At 52.8% G+C, this 21439-nt stretch overlaps 1 protein-coding gene across 1 annotated transcript; it reads left to right on the top strand.

The window, feature by feature from the left end:
• The first annotated feature begins 2680 nt into the window (after positions 1-2680).
• FANCG (FA complementation group G) lies at positions 2681-18391 on the top strand. The gene is made up of 14 exons (XM_054178801.1): positions 2681-2767; positions 2941-3031; positions 10081-10212; positions 11029-11222; positions 11891-12044; positions 13161-13291; positions 13592-13738; positions 14515-14675; positions 14917-14983; positions 15448-15764; positions 15895-15950; positions 16129-16266; positions 17854-17974; positions 18263-18391. The coding sequence occupies exons 1-14, from the start codon at positions 2681-2683 to the stop codon at positions 18378-18380; spliced, it is 1914 nt and encodes a 637-aa protein (XP_054034776.1). The 3' UTR covers positions 18381-18391.
• Positions 18392-21439: the final 3048 nt, after the last annotated feature.

Below are 21439 nucleotides of genomic sequence, written 5' to 3'. Positions count from 1 at the left end.
TATATAACCCCAAAGCTGGAGCCCAAACAGGTCTTTTTGTAACTCTCTAACCTGGTCACGACCTTGTTGCCCAAATGCTTATGCTGGTAGAAATCCTTATGGTCACTAACGCTGTTGAACTGGCCCCTGATGTCCCTGCAGCTGCTACCCAGGCCCCTGGGCTTCCTTCTCTCCCATCTCTGGGCCTAGTTCTTCTTTCAGCTGTCACCATAATGCTGCTAAACCTCCCTGTGCCTGTTGAGTGCTCTTCTTATCCCTCCATATTGCCTTCTGTCTTCCTGATAAGGCTGTCACTTCACAGCTCCAGGAGGCCAGGGCAGAGCAGAGAGGATAGCAAAGCTGCAGCACCACAAGTGCATGCTTGCTGGAGACTAACCAAAACTTGTAGTAACAAAGCTGTTAGTACAGCTGCTCCATGGACAGTGTCACCTTGTGTCCCAGAAAGTAAACGCCATGGAGTGCTAGCTGCTTGGCGAAGGCAGACTGGCTACGACACCAAAGAATTCAGATTCAAGAAGACAAGATTTGTGAGGACTGGAAATGCTCTCATTTTCTTTCACTGACTCTTGCAGTCTTTGTCAGCCTTCACCAGCTGCCCACAAGCTGATTGTCTGCCATTCTCCTGAGTGTGCTGGGAAGGGCACACTTGCTGTTGGTTCAAGGCTTAATGACCTTGGGAGCAGGACATGCTGCTAATTCTAAAGCAGATATGGCTGTTTGCTGATTTAAAACTCTTAAGCAGTATTCAGAGGAAGGTGCCCCCTGGTCCAGACCGAGGCTTTGGGTAACCTAGCATGCTGGGGAGCAGGCTCTGCCCTGCATTGCTCCACTGAGATTGTTGCCCAAGCCTGTTTAGTCTCTTCTGGAACAGAATTATGGAATCACAGAATCATTTAGGCTGGAAAAGACCTCTAAGATTACCAAGTCCAGCTGTTAGTGCAGCATGGTGAAGTCCACCACTAAACTGAGTCTGAAAGCACCACATCTACGCATGTTTTAAATACCTTCAGGAAGGATGACTCCAACACTTCCCTAGGCAGCCTGTTTCAGTCCTTCCGATGAAGAAATTTTTCCTGATGTGCAACCTAAACTTCTGCTGGTGCAACTTGAGGCCATTTTGTCTTGTCCAGTCACTAGGTACTTGGGAGACGAGATCAAGAGCCAACTCCGTACAGGCTCCTTTCAGGTTGTTGTGCAGAGTGATAAGGTGTTCCCTGTCCCCAGAGTTAACAGCCCCAGTTCCTGCAGCCAGAGCCTTTGCAGACTTCATTGCTCTTCTTTGGACATGCTCAATGTCTTTCTTATAGCGAGTGGCCCAAGCAAGGTTGTTTCTGGTCCATGTGTGGCAGGGATGTGTCATTGTCAGTGGAGTGGTTTCCATCCTGCACTCCACAAAGCTGCTGCATTTTGGGCTTCTGCATGTGTTGTGAGTTGTGGCAAGCCTCCTACCTAGCACTCTTGTCATTCTGGGCAGGGAGAGAGAGCCCCACTGGGAAACTTCCTGTGCTGGAAGGTGTGTCTTACAGTCCTGGCATAGGGTAGGGGTGGAGTTCTATCATATTTGTGCTCCTTGAGAAATGGTGACTAAAAGCTGCCATTGCTATGAAAGTTTGTGGCTGATCTCCCCATTCTGGTTTATGTGACCAGTGCTGTAGATGGCACTCCTGGGGGAAGGTCAGGGCTTGGTGTATCTGCTACCATGCCCTTTTCTCCATCTCTTCTCTCTCTGTTCTTTAATCAACACTTTGGACTGCTTATTTACGCCACGTACTCGGGGTGTGTGTGTCTCCCTGCCCTGCAGGGCAGAGGCCGGGGGAGTCCTGCCTTCTCCCCTGACCTCAGTTTGGTTTGGAGCGAAATTGCTGGTATATTTTTTTGTTATTAACCTCTCTGTGCCTCAGTACCCCATTTTGGGATTAAAAAAAAAAAAGGGGATGGACCCAGTTCTGGAAAGCAATTTGGGAGCTCTGCATGCAGCGTGGTGCTACGCTTTCCTGGGTATCTCTATGTATCTGTCTGTTAATGCTTTTGCTTCCATTCAGCAGCAGCACCTGGAAGGTGGAGGCGATCCTTGAGTCTCTGCTACCAAGTAGAGCCTTTATTTCTTCCAGCTTCCCCGCCCCACAGGAGGCAAGTTGGTAACACTTGTAGCTGACTGACCGCTTCACCTTCAAGCTCCTGCCATCTTTGTGGGCAGTGCCGTGCTGGCCTACCGCCGCGCCCCCTCGTCTGGCCGGGGAGGACTGGCTTCCTTAGTGACTAATTAATGAATCGGGGGCGGGGGGATGATTTATTGTCCTCGGGTGCTACGGGGCTCCGGGCGTCCGCGAAACAGTTGTGTGCATATAAAACGGTGAGATCCACGATAGGTGGTGCTTGTCTCCTTTTTCGCGCCGCTGGTCTCGCCCCGCTCGGTGAGACCTCCATGCGTCCCCGTTCCAGTGTCCTCTGGGGCGGCTGCCTCTCTTCGCGCTGACGTTTGGTCTTTCCTGGCCACCGTCTCTCTGGCCGTGCAGCCGCCCACTCCGCTCCCTCTCGCCACGATTGGCTGTTGTGTTGACGACCGTCGCTTCCGCTGTGTCTCGGCCACCAATGGCAGCGCCGACTCTGCGGGCGGCGGCCAATCGGCAGGACAGCGGCGGGAGGGGAGAGGCGCGCGGGGCAGCTGATGGCGGCGGCTATGAAGCGGCGGCGCGGGGAGCATTCAGAGCCGGGCTGCCTGCAGGCTTGGGCTGCCGAGAACCAGGCTCTGGCCGGCCGCTGGCAGGTGCGATGAGTCTTCTCCTTCCCTCTCTCCTTCCCCTTCTACTCCCCCTCGTTCCTTCCCGCTTCTCCCCGTTTCCCGAGCTGTCCTGTCCACGGCCGTGCACTCTCCGGTAGGGTTGCCTGGGGAATGGCGCCGCTGGGGGCCAAGCCAGTGGGTGACTATTTCCCTTGCAGGCAGCGCGGTGCTCGGGCCACGGCGAAGTTGCGGCGCGGGAAGTGCGAGAGCAGCGAGATGGCTTCGGCGAACTCCTCCTGAGGATGAGGGGTGAGTGGCAGCCTAGGCCACCCTGCCTGTGCTGTACCTTCATAGAATCAGAGTGTTAGGGGTTGGAAGGGACCTCGAGAGATCATTCAGTCCAACTACCCTGCTAGAGCAGGACCACATAGAGCAGGTCACATAGATAGGCATCCATGTGGGTTTTGAATGTCTCCAGAGACAGGAGACTCCACAACTCCTCTAGGCAGCCTGTTCCAGTGTTCTGTCACCCTCACAGTGAAAAAGTTCTTCCTTATGTTCACATGGAACCTCCTATGCTCCATCTTGTACCCATTCCCCTTTGTGCTGTTGCTGGACATCACTGGAGCCTGGCTCCATCCTCCTGTCAATTGCCCTTCATGTATTTATAAACATTAATGAGGGCACTCATCAACCTTTACTGCTTCAACCAGACCCTCCTTGTTAGTAAGTATAAGATCCAGCAGTGCTCCTCTCCTAGTTGGCTCATCTACCATTTGCATCAAGAAGTTGTCATCGAAGCACTGGAGGAACCTCCTGGACTGTAGCTGGCTGGCTGAGTAGGGCTTCCAGCAGTTATCTGGGTATCACAGTATCACAAAGGTTGGAAGAGACCTCAAAGATCTTCGAGTCCCACCTGTCACCACAGACCTCATAACTAGACCATGGCACCCAGTGCCATGCCACATCCAATCCCCTCTTGAACACCTACAGGGACGGTGACTCCACCACCTCCCTGGGCAGCCCATTCCAATGGCTAACAACTCTCTGTGAAGAACTTTCTCCTCACCTTGAGTCTAAACCTCCCCTGGCACAGCTTGAGACTGTGTTCTCTTGTTCTGGTGCTGGGAGAAGAGACCAACCCCCTTCTGGCTACAACCACCCTTCAGGTAGTTGTAGGCAGCAATGAGGTCTCCCCTGAGCCTCCTCTTCTCCAGGCTAAACAATCCCAGCTCCCTCAGCCTCTCCTCATAGGGCTTGTGCTCAAGGCCTCTCCCAAGCCTTGTTGCCCTTCTCTGGACACGTTAAAGAGTCTCACTGCCCTTAAACTGAGGCGCCCAGAACTGGACACAGGACTCAAGGTGTGGCCTAACCAGCGCTGAGTCCAGGGGCAGAATGACCTCCCTGCTCCTGCTGGCCACACTATTCTTGATGCATACCAGCATGCCATTGGCCTTCTTGGCCACCTGGGCATGCTGCTGGCTCATATTCAGCCAGCTGTCAACCAGTACCCCCAGGTCCCTCTCTGCCTGGCTGCTCTCCAGCCACTCTGACTCCTACCTGTAGCACTGCATGGGGTTGTTGTGGCCAAAGTGCAGCACCTGGCACTTGGACTCGTTGAATGCCATCATGTTGGACTCTGCCCATCTGTCCAGCCTGCCAAGGTCCCTCTGCAGAGCCCTTCTACCCTCTAACAGACCAACACCTGCCTCCAGCTTGGTGTCATCTGCAAATTTACTGATGACTGACTCAATCCCCTCATCCAGATCATTAATGAAGATATTGAACAGGATGAGGCCCAGTACTGATCCCTGGGGGACGCCACTAGTGACTGGCTGCCAGCTGGATGTGGCACCATTCACCACCACGCTCTGGGCTCGGCCCTCCAGCCAGTTCCTAACCCAGCACAGAGTGCTGCTGTCCAAGCCACGAGCTGTCAGCTTAGCCAGCAGTTTACTGTGGGGGACGGTGTCAAAGGCCTTGCTGAAGTCCAGGTAGACTACATCCACAGGCCTCCCCACATCCACCAGGCAGTCACCTGATCATAGAAGGAGATCAGGTTGGTGAGGCAGGACCTGCCCTTCCTAAACCCATGCTGGCTGGGCCTGAGCCCTTGGCCATCCTTCAGGTGCGCAGTTATTGCCGCCAGGATAATCTGCTCCATCACTTCCCCTGGCACTGAGGTCAGGCTGACTGGCCTGGAGTTTCCAGGTTCCTCCATCCATCCCTTCTTGTGGATGGGGACCACATTGGCCAGCTTCCAGTCATCTGGCACCTCTCCAGTGAGCCAGGACTGGAGGAAAATGATGGAGAGCAGCTTGGCCAGCTCATCTGCCAGCTCTCTCAGCACCCTAGGATGGATCCCATCCGGTCCCATGGACTTGTGAGAGTCCAAGTGGCTCAGCAGGTCCTGAACTAATGCCTCATGGATTTCCGGGGCATCACACTGCTCCCCGACCCTATTACCCAGCTCAGGAGGCCACTCATCCTGGACTCCTACCTTGCTGTTAAACATCCAGGCAAAGAAGGCATTCAGGACCTCAGCCTTTTCCTTGTCTTTGGTCACCATGTTCCCCTCCAGGTCCAGTAAGGAGTGCAGGTTCTTCTTGCCCTTCTTTTTAGTGTTGATATATTTGTAAAATTGCTTTTTATTATCTTTCACAGAGGTGGCCAGTTTCAGTTCCAACTGGGCCTTTGCCTCTCTAATTTTATTCCTACATAATCTGACCACTTCCTTGAACATACCTCGAGAAGCCTTCCCCTCCTTCCAAAGGTGATACAGCCTCTTTTTTCCCCTTAACTCCTCCAGGAGCTGCTTGCTCATCCAGGCCGGTCGCCTTCCCCGCCGGCTCATCTTTCGGCACATGGGGACCGCCAGTTCCTGTGCCTTCAAGAGCTCCTGTTTGAAGTAGGTCCAACCCTCCTGGACCCCTTGGTTCATGAGGGTTGGTACCCAGGGAACTTTACAAATAAGTTTCTTAAAGAGGCTGAAGTTTGCCCTCCGGAAGTCCAAGGTGAAGGTTCTGTTGGTGCTCCTCCCTATCTCCCTGCATGTTGAAAACTTCACTATCTCGTGGTCACTGCACCCTAGGCAGCCTCCCATGGTCACATCTCCCACCAGCCCTTCCCTATTGGAGAGCAGCAAGTCAAGCAGAGCCTGTCCCCGGTAGGCTCGCTTAACAGCTGCGTCAGGAAGCAGTCCTCCATCCGCTCCAGGAATCTTCTGGACTGCCTTCTCTCTGCTGAATTGAGTTCCCAGCAGATATCTGGCAGCTTGAAGTCACCCACAAGGACAAGGTCTGATGATCTTGAGACAGCCTCCAGTTGTTTGTAGAATAATTCATCAGCCTCCTCATCCTGGTTGGGTGGTCTATAACAGACTCCAACCAGGATGTCAGATTTGTTGGGCTGCCCTCTGATTTTAACCCACAGGCTCTCAATTCCCTCATCTTCCACCTCAAGTTCTGAGGCAGAAAGTGTCTCCCTAATATACAAAGAGCCTGTAGCCCCCCAGTGTAGCACTCCAATCGTGCCTGTTGTCCCACCACGTTTCTGGGATGGTGACTATATCATAGTTGCCCTGGTGGATTAGGACCTCCAGCTCCTCTTGCTTATTGCCCAGGCTGCGTGCATTGGTGTACATGCACTGCAGCTGGGCTCTCGACCTCTCAACTGACCCTACCTTGTGCCCTACTCTTTCCTTTGCAGAGGGACCGATATCGTCACCCACCCCCTTCAGACCTAGTTTAAAGCCCTCCTAATGAGCCCTGCCAACTCCAGTGCTAGGACTCTCTTGCCCCTTCTAGATAAATGCACCCCAACAGGACCCAGCAGGTCGGGTGCAGTAAAAGTTGCCCCATGATCGAAGAAACCAAAGTTCTTCCACTGGCACCATCCCCTGAGCCACTTGTTGATGGTGTGGGTTCTCCCATTCCTCTCAGTGTACTCCCCTGCCACTGAGGGAACTGAGCAGAACACCACTTGTGCTCCTGCCCCACCAATCAATTGTCCAAGGGCCCTGAACTCCTTCTTAATTGTCCTGGTGCCCTTCCTGTCGATCTCATCCCTCCCAGCCTGTATTACCAGCAGAGGGTAACAGTCAGAGGGATGGATCAGCCTGGGGATTCCCCTTGCAATGTCCCTTACCCGTGCCCCGGGTAGGGAGCAGACCTCCCTGTGGGATGGGTCGGAACAACATATGGGTCCCTCAGTACCCCCCAGGAGAGAGTCCCCAACAACTATAACCCTTCTCCTTTTCTTTGTGGAGCTGGTTGTCAGAGCTGGTGGGGACTGCTTGGCCTTAGGCTTGGCCTTAGGCTCCTCTCTGGATGGCTGCTCCTCGGCCCTCTCATCCCCACCGCCCTCAGCCTGCAGGGCCTCATACTTATTATTCAAGGGCAGCAGAACAGGAGGAGAGGGCTGGGATGGATTTCCCTTGCCATTCCTGGCAGGGACCTGTATCCATCCCTCCCCGTTTTCAGGGACCCTTCCCTCAGCCAGGGAGATCTGCAGAGCCTTCTTCCACAAATCTAACTCCCTTTCGCTTTCCCTTATTGACCTCAGCCTAGACACCTCCTCCTTCAGCTCAGCCACTTCATCCTTCAGCTTGGCCACCAGGCTGAGGAGAAAGTTCTCCTGCTCACACCTGACACAGGTGTCCTCTCCTTCCCCCTCTATTCCAAGTGCCAGGCTGAAGCACTCTCTGCAGCCGGCAGCCTGGACTCCAGCGTGCTGATGGAGCAGCTCTGTCTGGGTAGATGCTGTTTTTCTCCCCTGAGTGACAGCCATGGTTCAATGTTTGACTGAAAACAGATAATTTTAAATTTTTATTTTATGTTTTTGATGCCAGCAGCTGAAAGGCTTTGGAACCAAAATGGTAGTTAAAAGCAGGCCTAAGAACCAGGGCCTGTGACGGCCCTGGAGAGAACTCAACACATTCCTTTTGTTCTCAAGTAAAGAGCAACTCCACCACCTCTCTTTGTTCACCTGCCTTTCCTGAAAAGGACATAGCCATCCATGACCACACTCCAGTCACGTGAGCTGTCCCACCGTGTCTCTGTGATTGCCACCAGACCATAACCCCTTGGCTGCACATGGATTTCTAACTCTTGTGTGTTCCCCATGCTGCGTGTGTTGGTGTACAAGCAGTGCAGGGAGTGAGCAGAGCGTGCCCATTCCACCCTGGTGGGGTGGGAGTCCTTCTGGTCTTCATTAATACTAGAACACTCCCCACTGGTGCAAACCCAGCTGCAACGCCATCCCCTTCAAATCTATTATAAAGTCCATCCTCCCTCCCACAGCTGAGTCCTGAAGCAGGGGCATGGAACCAGTGGTTCCGGGGTACTGATATTTACTGGGCCCCCAGCTCCAGTATCTCAGTGCTGGAAACAAACTTGTGAACCACAGAATGGTTCAGGTTGGGAAAGGCCTCCAAAAATCATCTAGTCTACCCCCCCTGCAGTGAGCAGGGACATCCTCCACTAGATCAGGTTGCTCAGAGCCTTGTTGAACCTGACCTTGAATATCTCCAGGCATGGGGCCTGGGCAACCTGTTCCAGTGTTCCACCACCCTCATGGAAAAGAACTTGTTCCTAACATCCAATCTAAATCTGTTCTTCTCGAATTTAAAACCATTGCCCCTTGTCTCATGCCTTTGTAAATGGTTCCTCTCTAGTCTTCTTGTAAGTCCCCTTCAGGCACTGGAAGGCTGAATCCTCTTCTCCAGGCTGTATAACCTCAGCTCCCTCAGTCAGCCCTTGTAGGAGATGTGCTTCAGCCTTCTGATCATCTTTGTGGCCCTCTTCTGGACCTGCTCCAGAGCTGGATACAGTACTCCAGGTGAGGTCTTTCCAGAGTAGAGTAAAATGGCAGAATCACCTCTCTCCATCCACTGGACATGCTGCTTTTGATGCAGCCCAGGATGTGATTTGCCTTCTGGGCTCTAAGGACACATTCCTGGCTCATGTCCAGCTTCTCATCCACCAGCACCCCCAAGTCCTTTTTTCTGGAAGGCTGTTCTCAATTTCATCATCCCTCAGCCTGTATTGATATCTAGGATTGCCCTGACCTACGTGTAGGACCTTGCACTTTGTCTTATTGAACCACATGAGATTCCCTTCAGCCCACCTCTCCAGTCTTTCCAGGTCCCTTTGGATGGCATTCTGTCCTTCAGACTAATCACAGCACTCAGCTTGGTATCATCTGCAGACTTGCTGAGGGTGCACTCAGTTTCATTGTCTGTGTCATTGATGAAGATATTGAAGAGCACTGGTCCCACTATGGACCTCTGAGTTGACTCCACTTGTCACCCATCCCCATCTGGACATTGAGCTGTTGACCACTACTCTTTGCATGCAATCATCTCTCCAGTTTAGAGAGAAGGATATTGTGGGGAACTATGTCAAAGGCTTTCAACAGAAGTCCAGATAGATGGCATCTGTTGGTTTTCCTTTGTCCACTGTAGTTACACCATCATAGAGAGACAATAGGTTGGTCAGGCAGGACTTGCCCTCAATGAAGCCATGCTGTCTGTCTTGAATCAACTCCCTATCCTCCATGTGTTTCAGTATAGCTCCAGGAGGATCTGTTCCATGGTCTTCCCAGGCACAGAGGTGAGGCTGACAGGTTGGTCATTTCCAGGGTCCTCTTTTTTACCCTTCTAATAGAGGGGTGCAATGTTGCCCTTCTTCCAGTCCCCAGGGACTTCACCTGACTGTCAGGACTTTGAAATGTTATGGAGAGTGGCCTGGCAACCACATCAGCCAATTTCTTCAGAACTCTGTGATGTATCTCATTGGGGTGACATGGGATGACATTTTTCTTGTTAGCCTGATCTGAGTTGGGCCTGCAATGGGATTAAGGTCCATCCCTAACCGCTGCCAAACCTTGCTGGGCAATGTGGGCAGAGCTTTGGGGTTCCTGTAGAAAGTGAGGCAAACTTTGTCATGAGAAGATGGGGAAGAGGCTTTCTGCCACAACTGTGGTTTAGAGGAAGCCTGATGTGAGGGAAGGGGAGAGAGACCAGCATGAGAAACCTGTGCAAAAGGGTGGATGTGCATTGAAAGCAGGTAGGCTATTGATGCATTTTAGGAGAGCTGAAAAGTCTTGGTCCTAGAGGACTGCAGCACCTGGGTAACTGTGGAATGGATGTCTAAAGCAGTGTTGGCAGCTGCAGAAGTGACACCTGCTGTCTTTCTAGGTACTGTAGTTTCCAAGCTGTTAAATCTCACAACAACAACAAAATTCTTGCTGAGGCACTTCTACTGTCACAAAGCTGGACAATGACACTTCACTGTAGACGGTTGTTGATTTTTTTTCCTAGCCATTTCATGGTTTTGTTGGGTTCACTGTGATCACAGGGCTGCCACCTGCTCTCCCCACCCTGCCTCTGGAGCTTACCATACTCTACAACTTCCTGCTGTTTACTGTGGGAGCGTCTGACTCTGCTGTCAAAGGAGAAGCAGAAGGAATACGCCAGGGGCTCCTCAGGGGTAAGGAGATCATTCTCTGTATGGGGCCTCCTCTGCAGGAGGAGAGTATTCTCTCTGCTTTGGAGATGTGCAGTGTCTGGCTGGAGCTGGCAGAGGGCTGTGAGCAGGGAAACCTACCTCTGCTGGGAAGGGCAGGAGGTACCATGGCAATGTGCATCTGCCTGTTGCCATCTACAGGCAACAGAGGCCTGTTGCCATCTACAGAGGCTTTAATGGAAGTGAGACTTCTCAGGGCATAAGGTGCCAGGAATCTAGAAAGCTTTAATGATAGTAGAAAAATGAGTGTTTTCTTCAGGCTGGGGATGGTGTGGGTTTCACTGGGGGCACAGGTAGGGAAAAGGCAAATGGGATGCAGAGGTGATGTGTTTATAGGTTGGACTTGATGATCTCTGAGGTCTTTTCCAACCTGGCTGATTCTATGATTCTAATTATGGTGTACTGTCTGTGACTTAAACTCAGTAAAATGGGCTGCAGGCTAGATAGGGATGTGCAGTGTTGGCACATGCCTGCCTGGAGGCAAGTAACCTCAGGAGGACTGGGCAGAGCTGGAGTTGTACCATGGACCAACAACCATGTGTTGTCTCCTTAGAGTGTCACTGTTAGCTTCTCTGAGAGCTTGGTTTCTGTGCTGCTGAGGCCAGGCCAGCCCTGTATCCCCATTCCCTCCCTATAACCCCATTCCCTCCCTATAACCCCATTCCCTCCCTTGCAATAAGGAGCTTGTGCTTGCTTGAGGCTTTCTTTCTTTCTTGGGACTGTATCTGTTATGTGGCAGCAACCTATTGTCTCATGGCTGTGTTTTTTGTTTATTTTCAGTTCTGGAGGCTTGTGGGAACTGTGGGCAGGGTCTTAGCACTGAGGAGCTGTGGCAGAAGGTGCTGCAGGAGGTAACTGTGGAGGAGCTGCAGGCACCTCTGCATCGACTAGGGGCCTTGCAAGCAGCATGGTGGCTGTCAGCCAGCCACCTGAGCAGCACCACTGTCCTCATCCGGCTCCTGAGCCATGCTGAGGTAACCGGGCACGGGTGGGTGCTGTGCAGCTCCTGGTTACCTGCACTGGAGCATCCATGTAGTTATAAATGCCTGCAGGTGCGCTAAAGGAGGCAGAGCTGGCATAAATACTGTTTGTCATAAACCCCACTCTGTGAAATGTTGCTGTGGCATTTGGGGACCTGAACCCATCAGTGCTGCTCAGTCATCCCAGTGATCCTTTCCCTGGCATCCCAGCGTAGCCTACTGACCCTGAGCGTGATAATGAGCCCCAGAATATCTCCTGCCTGTTAGGGCCATGGAGAGTTGGGCAGGCTGGAAGCAGGACAGCATGTAGACTTGCATCCTCTGGAGGGAGCAAGCTGCAAGCAGTGGGCTGTGGAGGAGCCTTCCCTGTTGATTGTGAGGCTGCTGAGGAGTCTCACCGTTTCAGGTGCCCTCCAACAGCACTCAGATCTTCCTTGATAGAATCCCCTGGAGATGCACCTTGCTCTGAGGTGGGGAGGTGCTACCCAGGGCCAGGCAGGCATCACTACAGTGAGACTGTCAGCACTGAAGTGAGGAGGTGGTAGGACATTGGTGCCAGCACAGAGAGCACTGTGGAAGGTTTTGATGAGACCTGTCTTTCTCTGTACCTTGGAATCGGTATTTCCTGCTTCCCTTGTCTTCTCTTCTCTGTGGATTTACAGGACCTGGGAAGAGCTCACTGCAGCGAGGGAGAGAATGAACTCCTCTCCCTGCTCAAGGCATGGAAACTACCTGCTGAGGAGACCTCCCTGCCCCTTGTACAGAGAACTGAGGACTTGAAAGAGATACTCTGCACCACAGTAGCATTCCTGCAAGGTTTGTGTGGATGGCATGCTCAGGCCAGCACACCTTCCCACTGCTCTCCTGTCTCCAGACCCCATCTCTCTGCCCTCATCCTTGTTTCTCTTCCCCAAAAGAACAGCCCTTGGGGTTTTTAGGGCTGTTCCTTCAGCCTGGGCTGATCCTCTAGGGCTGAGTTTTGCCATTTGCTATCCAAAGAGCTTCTCTGCATTTTTACCCAGCTAAACATTCCTGTGCACTGCCACAGGGTTCCTCTGCCTGTCTGTGGCTTTAGGTAGGTGTCTGGCTCCTTCAGTGACCTTGTAGAAAGCTGGCAGGTTACTTAGGAGTATTTTTGTTTCTTCCATCTTCTGGCACCTGCCTTGCTGCAAGCATACTGTTCCTGTCTGATTTCAGTGCTGCAGGAGCCATGCAAAGCTGCTGTGTGTCTTTGTAGCCTGGTGCCAGAGCAGGTGATTGATCTCATCTGACTGCTGCATTCTGACTAGTGGTTTTCTTTTGCTCATTGTCTTGCTAACTCAAGCAGCTGTGGGGGCAGCCAGCACCAACCACCTTGCTATGCTCAGGCTGATGCAGGACATTCCTGCAAGGAGGGAGGGCAGGAAACTCCTGCCCACAGACCTCTCAAAAACTTCTAGGGTGGTGACAACGCTTCCAGCAGGGACGTGGCGGATGTGAATGGGACGTGGGCACGAGAGAGTGGTTTCAAAGGGAAGCTTGAAATAAGGTCTGAAAAAAAAAAAGAGAAAATGCCATTTGTGATCAATATTCCTGAATTAATATCCCAAAGCATCCTGCTGGGATATGTCCCAGATGTGCTGAAAAAAAGTCTGTCATTCTGTGTTTGCTTACCCATCCACACTGCGGTCACTGTGGTGGACCTGCCCAGCTCCTACCTGTGCTTTCGTTCTGGGCCAAGGCATCCATCTCTGGGCTTGGAAGCTGTTATTATTTCTGCTAGAAACACCATCAAACCAAAGCTACAAGCTTGGCACCATCCTGCTGTGTGTTGCTGGGTGTGGAGGGCATCAGGCAGGTCCCTGTGGCACTGGGAAGAAGAGGGATGTATGCTTGGGCACCAGGTAGGGTGTAAAGGGGAGCCACAGAGCTGAGATGCTGGATCTCTCCTAGGCCTGCAGGAGTTGGATGCTGGGAACTTCTCCACTGCCCTCTCTCTCCTTCAGGAGTCTGCAGAAGGATTTTGCACCAAGAAGGTCCTGGCCCAGATTTACACCTGCCTTGGCTGCTGTGCTCAGCGAATGGTAATGGATGGGCCAGAGAGGAGAAATGCAAACTAGAACCTTTGTGTGGTCCTAGGCTGTTGCAGGAAGGTGAGGGCTTGAGCAGAAGTTGCTCTTGTGGCCTCAGACTCCATGGAGAGCTGCAAATCCATCCAGGGATTTTGGCTGAGGGTCACTGCAGGGAGGGTTGCCATGGGCCAATGTGCTGCCCTTCCTTTTTGAGGATTACTGGGAAAGCAGAGCATAGATCTGGATTCCACTGAACAGTCAAGATTTGCAGCAAGATGTCCTTACAATATATACCTCTTTCCATCTAACTAGGGCAAGCCTCAGACAGCCCTTCAGCACCTGAAACGGGCCCTCCAGACAGACTTCCAGTGCCTTCCTGCCCTGTTCCATGCAGCAACAGTGTACCATGAGCTGGGGGAGACTGATGTGGAGTTGCAGGCCCTGGCTCTGCTCTATGAGGTTTGTCTGCTTCCCATAGTTCTGAGTTGATTTTTGCCCAGCAGAACCTGCCCAGAACTTCATGCAGACTCCTGCCCTGTAGGAGGCTGTTTGACTCTGGAGGAATTCCCAAAGATTAGAGTGATTCAGCCACTGCCTTCAGCAGTGGGCAGAGAGAAGCTCAGTGAGATCCAAAATTCCTGCTCAGCAGCTGGCAGTTGGATGTGGCAAGACCTCTGGGTCCCAGTCCATATTCTTAGTGGTTTGGGTGAGGAGCATCTAATAGTAAAAAAGCCTCTTAAAAGGCAGATTGTGGCTGTGAGGGAGTGCACATTAGCAGAAGCAACCTTGGTCTGTTTGGGAGGAGCAGGTCACAGCAGTAGACATTGAACTAACTCTTTGAAATCTGTAAGGTGCAAGCACAGCAATGGGGAGGGCTCTCTCTTGTTACAAATGGCCCCAGATCCAGTCTAACTAGGTCTGTGGCTGCAAAGGGAGATAGTGTTCCAGACACCTCAGAGCACCTTGAACTAAAAACCTGAGATAATCTGGGTGATCTTGCAAATCTCCTGATGCTGTGGGGAGATCAGGAGTCTGCCTATCCCTTGTGTGATCCTGGTTGCTTTTCCTGGAAGCAGCTGTGCTGGAGCAAGTGAGAACAGCATTGCTGTGCTTATGAAGCACAGCACTTCTGCCCATCTGTATGCATCCCCAAATGCCAGAAGTGGCAAGAGACTGCAGCTGCTTGTGGCTTGATCATCACTGTGTTCACCATATTTGCTGTTCCTGTTTCACAGGCTTTGGTGAAAAAACCTCCAGCAGCTGCTTCCTCTGGTCAGTGTTTCCTAATCCAAATGGAGCTTCTTGTCCACACACCAGTTCTAGCTTCTCTCCTTTGCCATCACCACCCCTCTGAAGTGAAGTACCTGCTGGCACAGCGGTGTCTGCAGGATGGGAGGTAACAGCACTGCTGGTCTGCTTGCCACATGCTGCTTGTTTGGGCTCTAGTTTGTTGTGTGCTCCTGGTAACCATCCAATTCAGTCCTGCTCTTGTAGGTCTGCTCAAAGCATGAATATGGCAACCAGAGTGAGTGTGCTAGAGGGAGAGCCTGTGGGCTGGTGATCCAGGTTCCATATGGCTGCTGGCACTTCTTGGAGTCCCTCTGCTCCTTTCAGCACATGTCCTGTCCTTGCTGCAGGGTGATTGATGCAGTGGAACATTACCTGGATCTTCTGGCCCTGCTTCAGGAGGGACTGAAGCAGCAGGTGGGTGTTGTGGTGCAAGCACTCCCTTGGTGACTTGGTAGATGGGGTTTGGGTCCTCATTCCAAGGCCTGAGCCCAGACATCACCCCTGAACTTCAGAATTCAGTGTCAAGTTTGAGATGTTAAGGAAAGGAAGTGGGAGCTGGAATCTCTGCCATGTGGCATGCCTGCTGTTGGGTTTACACGAGAGACCACTTGCCACTGATGTTTGGACAAACTGCTTCCCTTTCCCTGTGGAGAGCAGCTCTGTTGGACTGGTTTTGGATGTCCTTCACTCAAGAGTAGGGCTTTGCCACCTTGACTCTGCTGAGCTGGTAGTGCTTCATGGCTTCTGCAGCCTCCAGCAGGCTCTTGTGTCTGGGACTGGGCCTAAGCTCCAGGTTCCCAGTAAGCACAGAGTCGTCCTGCTTGGTGGGGTGCTCTGCAGTTCTGTGACTGAGTACTGTCATTGGTTTTGCTCCCCAGGTGCCCCTAAATGGTAGCTCAGCTTTGCACAGGATTCCTGAGGTATTCCTGGAAGTAGCATCTGCCTTGGAGCAGGCTGGGAGGCACCAGGATGCCATAACAATGTGCGAGGAGGTTATCAGACGGACAACTGACCTGATCCCAAGGACACTTCAGCTGGAGGAGATGCTGGAGCAGACTGAGTGCCCATCACCAGGGCTGTCCCAAAAGAAGGAGAGTTTGTGCTGTCTTGCCTGGAGAGCTGCTGGATTCCTGCACCAGGGCTGGGCATGGGTCAAGCTGGGCAAGAGCAAGGAGGCCATAACACAATTCAGCAGGTGACAAAGCCTTACTGGGAGAAGGGGCATCCTGCTCAGCAGGCAGCAGTGGCTGGCAGGGGCTGACAACTTGCAGCTGGCTTCCCAGCCCAGAAGTGGCACCAGAGCTCCTCTGTCCTCCTGCCTGCAGGTGCCTTGGTGATCTCTTGCGAGTCCGGCTTTGTGGGTCCGGCATTGAACCAACAGGTAGGACACTGCACAGCTGGGACCTGTGCAGGGCCTGGCTGGGTTTGGATCCATGTGCTTGGCAGTGGTGGGTACTGGAGCTGCCTGTTAGCTGCCTGCTAGCATGGCTCAGTCTGATGGGACAAGGGAGGGAATGCCTGGAGGATGCTGCCTCCAGATGTGTGTGTCTGTCCGCCAGATAATCTCCCTCCAGAAGTGGAGGTGCTCCAGAAGATCAGGTTGTTGTCTCTCATTGGGCGAGGTATGCAGTTCCTGGAGTTAGGGAAGGACAAGGAAGCCTTGTTGGATTTCCAGCATGGTTTGCAGATCTCTCCAGGTAAGAGTCTCATTTTGGTGAGTAATAGAAGGGATTGCCACAAATTTGTCCTGGGCTGCTTTTCTGTCTTTGGCAGAAATAGAAAAAAATCAACAGCTAACACTGTTCAGTAGGTATTCTCCAATAGTTTATGCCCAGTGCTAGACACAGCAGAGTTAAGTTTTGCAGAGTTAATATACAGTTAGCCAGTACATATTCATGCTGTTTCTCATTCATTTACATTTGGCTCCTCCCCTCCACACACAGCAGTGTCTTCTGGTAGTGGGCTTGGGAGGGTGTTTATCTTATTTGCATTTTTCATCTCCATGTATGCTCTTTTGGTTGTTTTTCCTGTTCTCCTGCTCACATCTTCAGGAACAAGTTGGCCTATCCTATCCCTGCCCTGATTTCCTTTATCTATATATTGTTTTAGATAAGCGTTCCACAGATTTACCTTCATCTAAACATTACATTGTTAATTGACAGCTTTCTTCCTGCAGGGTAAGTAGGCCTCAAGCTTCTAAATACAAAGTCCAAGATTCTTGCCTGGATGCATTCCTGTGTGGACTACCCTAGGTGATCCTGCTTTGGCAGGGGGGTTGGACTTGGTGATTTCTGGAGGTCCCTTCCAATGTCTAATGTTCTATGAGTCTGTAATTCTGTGATTCTTTCAATTCACAAATTAGAAGCACATCATGATATATAGTCATCCTGTCCATCAAGCTTCTTGGTTTCCATACATTCACTTGGTTCCTGTTATTTTGGCTTCCATACATTGATTTTCAATAGGTAAATGTACAATTATTCCAAACAGCTTAATACAAAACAGATTAATATAAAAACTCTCCTTTGGGTCTTATATTTCAGACCATACTTAATAAGAGTTCAAGAATTACAGTAGGGTTACTAGCTATGTCAAAGAGCTGAGATGATTCCTTGGAGAAGCAGAGCAAGAAGAGTATATCAGAACCCTGCCCACAACCTGTGCTCTGAGAGAGCTTGGAAGTTTTTCCTCTTCCTGCTCAAACCCCAGCCTGGTAAAGCCAGCACTCTTACAGACAGGGTCTGCTTTGCCACGACAGAGGAGCTGGAGGCTTGTTTCATCCTTGAAAGCAGCATGTCCATGCCTGGTAGTTCAGTGGCTAGGTACAGATGCTGCCAGAGTAAAGGGGCAAGGAGGCATACATGTTCCAAGCACAGCTGAGCTGCTCCCAGGGGTTATTTCCCCTGTTCAGTGCTCCAGCTGTGCTGATGTGCTGCAGGGCTGTGAGTTTTGCCAAGATCTGTCAAACTTGCTAGTTCAAGACCTGACTGCAGCTCTCTCCCTTTGTGGATGCAGACCTGCCTGCAAGAACACCAACCCACGTCCAGACAGAGGCATACCTGCCTGTGCTCCAGGTCTGATGCCATCTGCCTTGGCTGCCAGCCCCAGGGTTAATTAGAGCCTGTGAAGCAGCTGGAACATCATCCTCCCTATTACACCACCTCTCCTTGCTCACCTCCCTTGTCTGGTTTCTGAGCTTCTTTTGCAATGCCCTACAACTCACAGAAGTGCTGGGGACCTGCTTCTCCTGGGCTAAGGGCTGAATCCTCCTTTGTGTCTTGCAGGTGACCCAGCTGCTGCCTCCTACGTGGTGCAGGCCTTGTGGAATCTGAACCGAAAGCAGGAGGCAGCCACTCTCTGGCAGAAGTTCTCCCAGAGCTCCTCTGTTGAAGATGGGAAGGGAAGGTGTGTAGAAGGATGTGTGGGAATCTCTGCTGACCACACACAGGAGCTCCAGCTGCAAAGCCTGTTTCAAGCTGATGTGTCTGATGAGCTTGCCCCCATGTCTTGCCTTGAGGGACCATAGGCTGTGGCTCTACAGGGACTCTGGGCTATCAAAAAGCTGACCTGGGGCAAAAATGGGAGGATGGGGACAGGAGAGAGAGATGGTGATTCCATGGAGTACAGGGTTGCCCACTTCCTAGCCATACCACTTTGAGGCAGTACTACTGTCCCTGATCCCTTCTCTTTCAGGCCCTGCCCTTTGTACCTGGTGTCCTGTCTGAAGCAGGTGATGTTCCCACACAGAGAATCCCTTGCCAGAAGTGTTCAAGATTTCCTCAGGACCACAGGCCAGGGCCCTGCAAGCTAACCCTGGCAGTCTCCCACCCCCCTCCTGAAGTTTCCCTGTCCTGAGGCTGTGAAGGACTCTTCGGCCTAGAATTGCTGTGCAGCAAAGCTGGATTCCAAAGGGCTGAAGTAGAGACCGTCTCCTTTCTTAATAAAGCCTTGGCTCTGTGTAAATCTTTCTGCACCCTTCTTTCAGAGCAAACTTTTGTAGTCGTGACCTTGACACTTCAGCGGGCTCACAGGCCTTGCCCTGGGGGAGGAATCCTGTGGGGGACGCAGGAACGGCGGCTTGGAAGGCATGTGCCGGTCCTGACACTCACCCAAGGAAAAGAACACCCGCCGCAACCGTGCTTGAATAGGAGGAAAGGGAGGCGGGGGCGGCTCTCGGGGGAGCGGGCGGCCCGGGCCTAGCATGCAGCTGAGGCAGGCGAGCCCTCCGGGGCTCCCGACCCATCCCAAGCGTCGCCAAACCCGCTAGCACTGCCCTCACAGCCCTCCTGATTGGCTGTGGCCATGCCGCCCTGTTGCGTTTGAGCTGGGCGCCCCCTGCTGTGTTCACTTCCTGTGTCCAGAAGTCCAGCCCGGAGGGATGGACGCAGGAAATTGTGTGTATTTCCTACCATAATTCTTTGCACCACTATAAGAGCCAGTGCGGGGTCTAGCACTTTCTGTTTTCTTCCTTCTCCGTCAGCCAGTAACTGGGGGAGATGTCTGCTGGCTTTGGGCCTGGCTAGGCCCAAGGCCACGGGGGGATGGGCAGTCTCAGGCCTGGCCAGCTGAGACTAGCCCAGCAGAGGGAGGGGGAAGAAGGAGCCCTGGGGGTCTTGGGTGTACCCTCAGGTGGGAATGGGATGCCTCTGGGTTTGCTTTGGGATCTCTTTTTGTCACTGCGCTTTGGGTTTTCTGTAACATTCACTGCTTTCTATTTAAACTTTCATCACTTTTGCAATCCGTTTGTCTGAGTGTTTTATTCCTGCCTGTGGTGGGGAGAGAGGGGGATGCCTCAACCCAGCACATTCTTGGTAGCAGAGGATGGTTGTTGTGGGGAGGGGGTCTGCCTCAACCCAGCACATTCTTGGCGAGCCAGCCAGGAGAGGAGTTTGCTATTGTGTGCATTTTGCGGATCGGATTGCAAAGGACAAGAAAGTTTAAATTCAGTTCTGGGCGTCGTTCTGGTTTTCTGGCAGTTGGGGCTCAAAGTGTTGTTGTTGGGGCGATGGTGTGAGTTCTCGTGGATTGCCGGGGGACACCTGGTGCGTGGCTGGTGGCACGGAGCCCCTCCTGCTATTTCAAGCAGGGGTGGCTCTTAACCATCGGAACTGGGGCTTCGCTTAAGAATGCGGGACCTGCCCCTCCTCCACCTTTACTCTCTGCGGAGCGGCAGAAGCGGCGCGGGGTGAAGCGGGGGAAGGGGCAGTGGCAAGCAGATCAAAGTCGGGTCCGTTCTCGCTGCGGGGTAGGGCCAGCCGCGGCGGAGCGGGCGAGCCCGGCTCCCGATACCCAAGGAGGGCCAACGGGAACTCAGTTCGAAAGCTGTTCTCAAGGGCCCTGGGGACGCGTTTATGGCTTTCTCTGGAGGAGCCGTTTGAATGCCCGAGGGGTGGAGGCGATTTTGATTCTGCACCGCGGCGGTAGAGGTGGCTGGAGCCCTGCTCTATGCTCGGGCTGCGGCGGCTGAGGGCCGAGCCCTGCGCTCCGAGCGGCGGTGGCCGCCCGGGCCGTGCGCTCGGGCGGCGGCGGGGCCGGCCCTGTTCTCTTCCCCGATTTTTTCGGACGAGTTCCGAAAATGGCGCCTAGCACCGGGCTCCACCTCCCTTCTTCTCAGTAGGTTGTGGAGCAGCCCCTCCCCCTCCCGGGGTGGGGCTGTGTACTTGGAGCTGCCACATCTGCGGTACGCGAACGCCCAGTGGAGGGGCGGTGTACCTGTGGCATGCATCTGTGGAGCCTCGGGCCGCGGCTGAAAGCGGTCAGCACTGGGCTTGGGATAGGTCCGTGTGGTGTTGAGAGAGGCTCAGTGTGCTATTTTCCTGGAGGGGTGGAGAAGCAGCAGAGCCTGATTGTTCTGGCTGACTTGCCCCAGGGGTGGAAATATGCCGCTGAGTAAATACAGATGGGAATGAAGGTTGGGTTGAGAAGTTGTGAGGTTCTTTCCAGGTGACCAGGATGTCCAACGGATCCATGAGGAGCTTGCACCACAGAAGAGAACCTCTGCATTGTGGGAGGTTCCGTTGGATGAGAGGAGAAGGACTGGAATGGACTGACACTTGAGCCTGAATGAGAGACTGGTTGAGTGGATGCCCAGATGAAGATGTGGACTTCGCCGGACATGTCATCAGAAGATTTCTGATTTGATGATGTATTTAGGTGCAAAGATTATGGTATGAAATAAGGGGTGGCATGTTGCAGTTTGAGCTGGGTGCCCCCTGATGTGTTCACTTCCTGTGTCTAGAAGTCCAGCCCAGAGGGATGGACACAGGAAATTGTATTTCCTACCATAATTCTTTGCACCACTATAAGATCCAGTGCGGGGTCTAACATGCTCTCTTTTCTTCCTCTTCCGTCAGCCGGTAACTGGGGGCTTTGGGCCTGGCTAGGCCCAAGGCCACAGGGGGATGGGCAGTCTCAGGCCTGGCCAGCTGAGACTAGCCCAGCAGAGGGAGGGGGAAGAAGGAGCCCTGAGGGTCTCGGGTGTACCCTCAGGTGGGAAAGGGATGGCTCTGGGTTTGCTTTGGGATCTCTTTTTGTCACTGCGCTTTGGGTTGTCTGTAACATTCACTGCTTCCTATTTAAACTTTCATCACTTTTGCAATCCGTTTGAGTGTGTTACTGCTGCCCGTGGTGGGGAGAGGGGGCTGCCTCAACCCAGCACACGCTCGCTTTCTTCTCCTCGGGCGCTAGCCAATCGTGATGCAGCACTCTTTGCGGGAGCCGACGGGGCGGGACTTCCTGCCGGTGGAATTTCGCCGTTGGCTGCTCGCGCCGTGTTGCCCGGTGGAACAGCCGCGGCACGCGCCGCACTGCGATTGGGTTGCGCTTGTCTCGTGACGACTGGGAAGGGAAAAGGAGAAGGGCGGGGCGTAG

Source organism: Dryobates pubescens, chromosome Z, assembly GCF_014839835.1.
Source record: "Dryobates pubescens isolate bDryPub1 chromosome Z, bDryPub1.pri, whole genome shotgun sequence".
NCBI lineage: Eukaryota > Metazoa > Chordata > Aves > Piciformes > Picidae > Dryobates > Dryobates pubescens.
This window is presented reverse-complemented; position numbering and strand designations above follow the sequence as displayed.

What these genes read in the sequence shown, in the direction of transcription:
- FANCG (XM_054178801.1), top strand. Translation starts at nt 2,681, where the DNA reads ATGAAGCGGCGGCGCGGGGAGCATTCAGAGCCGGGCTGCCTGCAGGCT. An exon ending in ACTCCTCCTGAGGATGAGGG is followed by an intron (nt 3,032 to 10,080) that starts GTGAGTGGCAGC and finishes CTGTGATCACAG; the next exon opens with GGCTGCCACCTGCTCTCCCC. An exon ending in ACGCCAGGGGCTCCTCAGGG is followed by an intron (nt 10,213 to 11,028) that starts GTAAGGAGATCA and finishes GTTTATTTTCAG; the next exon opens with TTCTGGAGGCTTGTGGGAAC.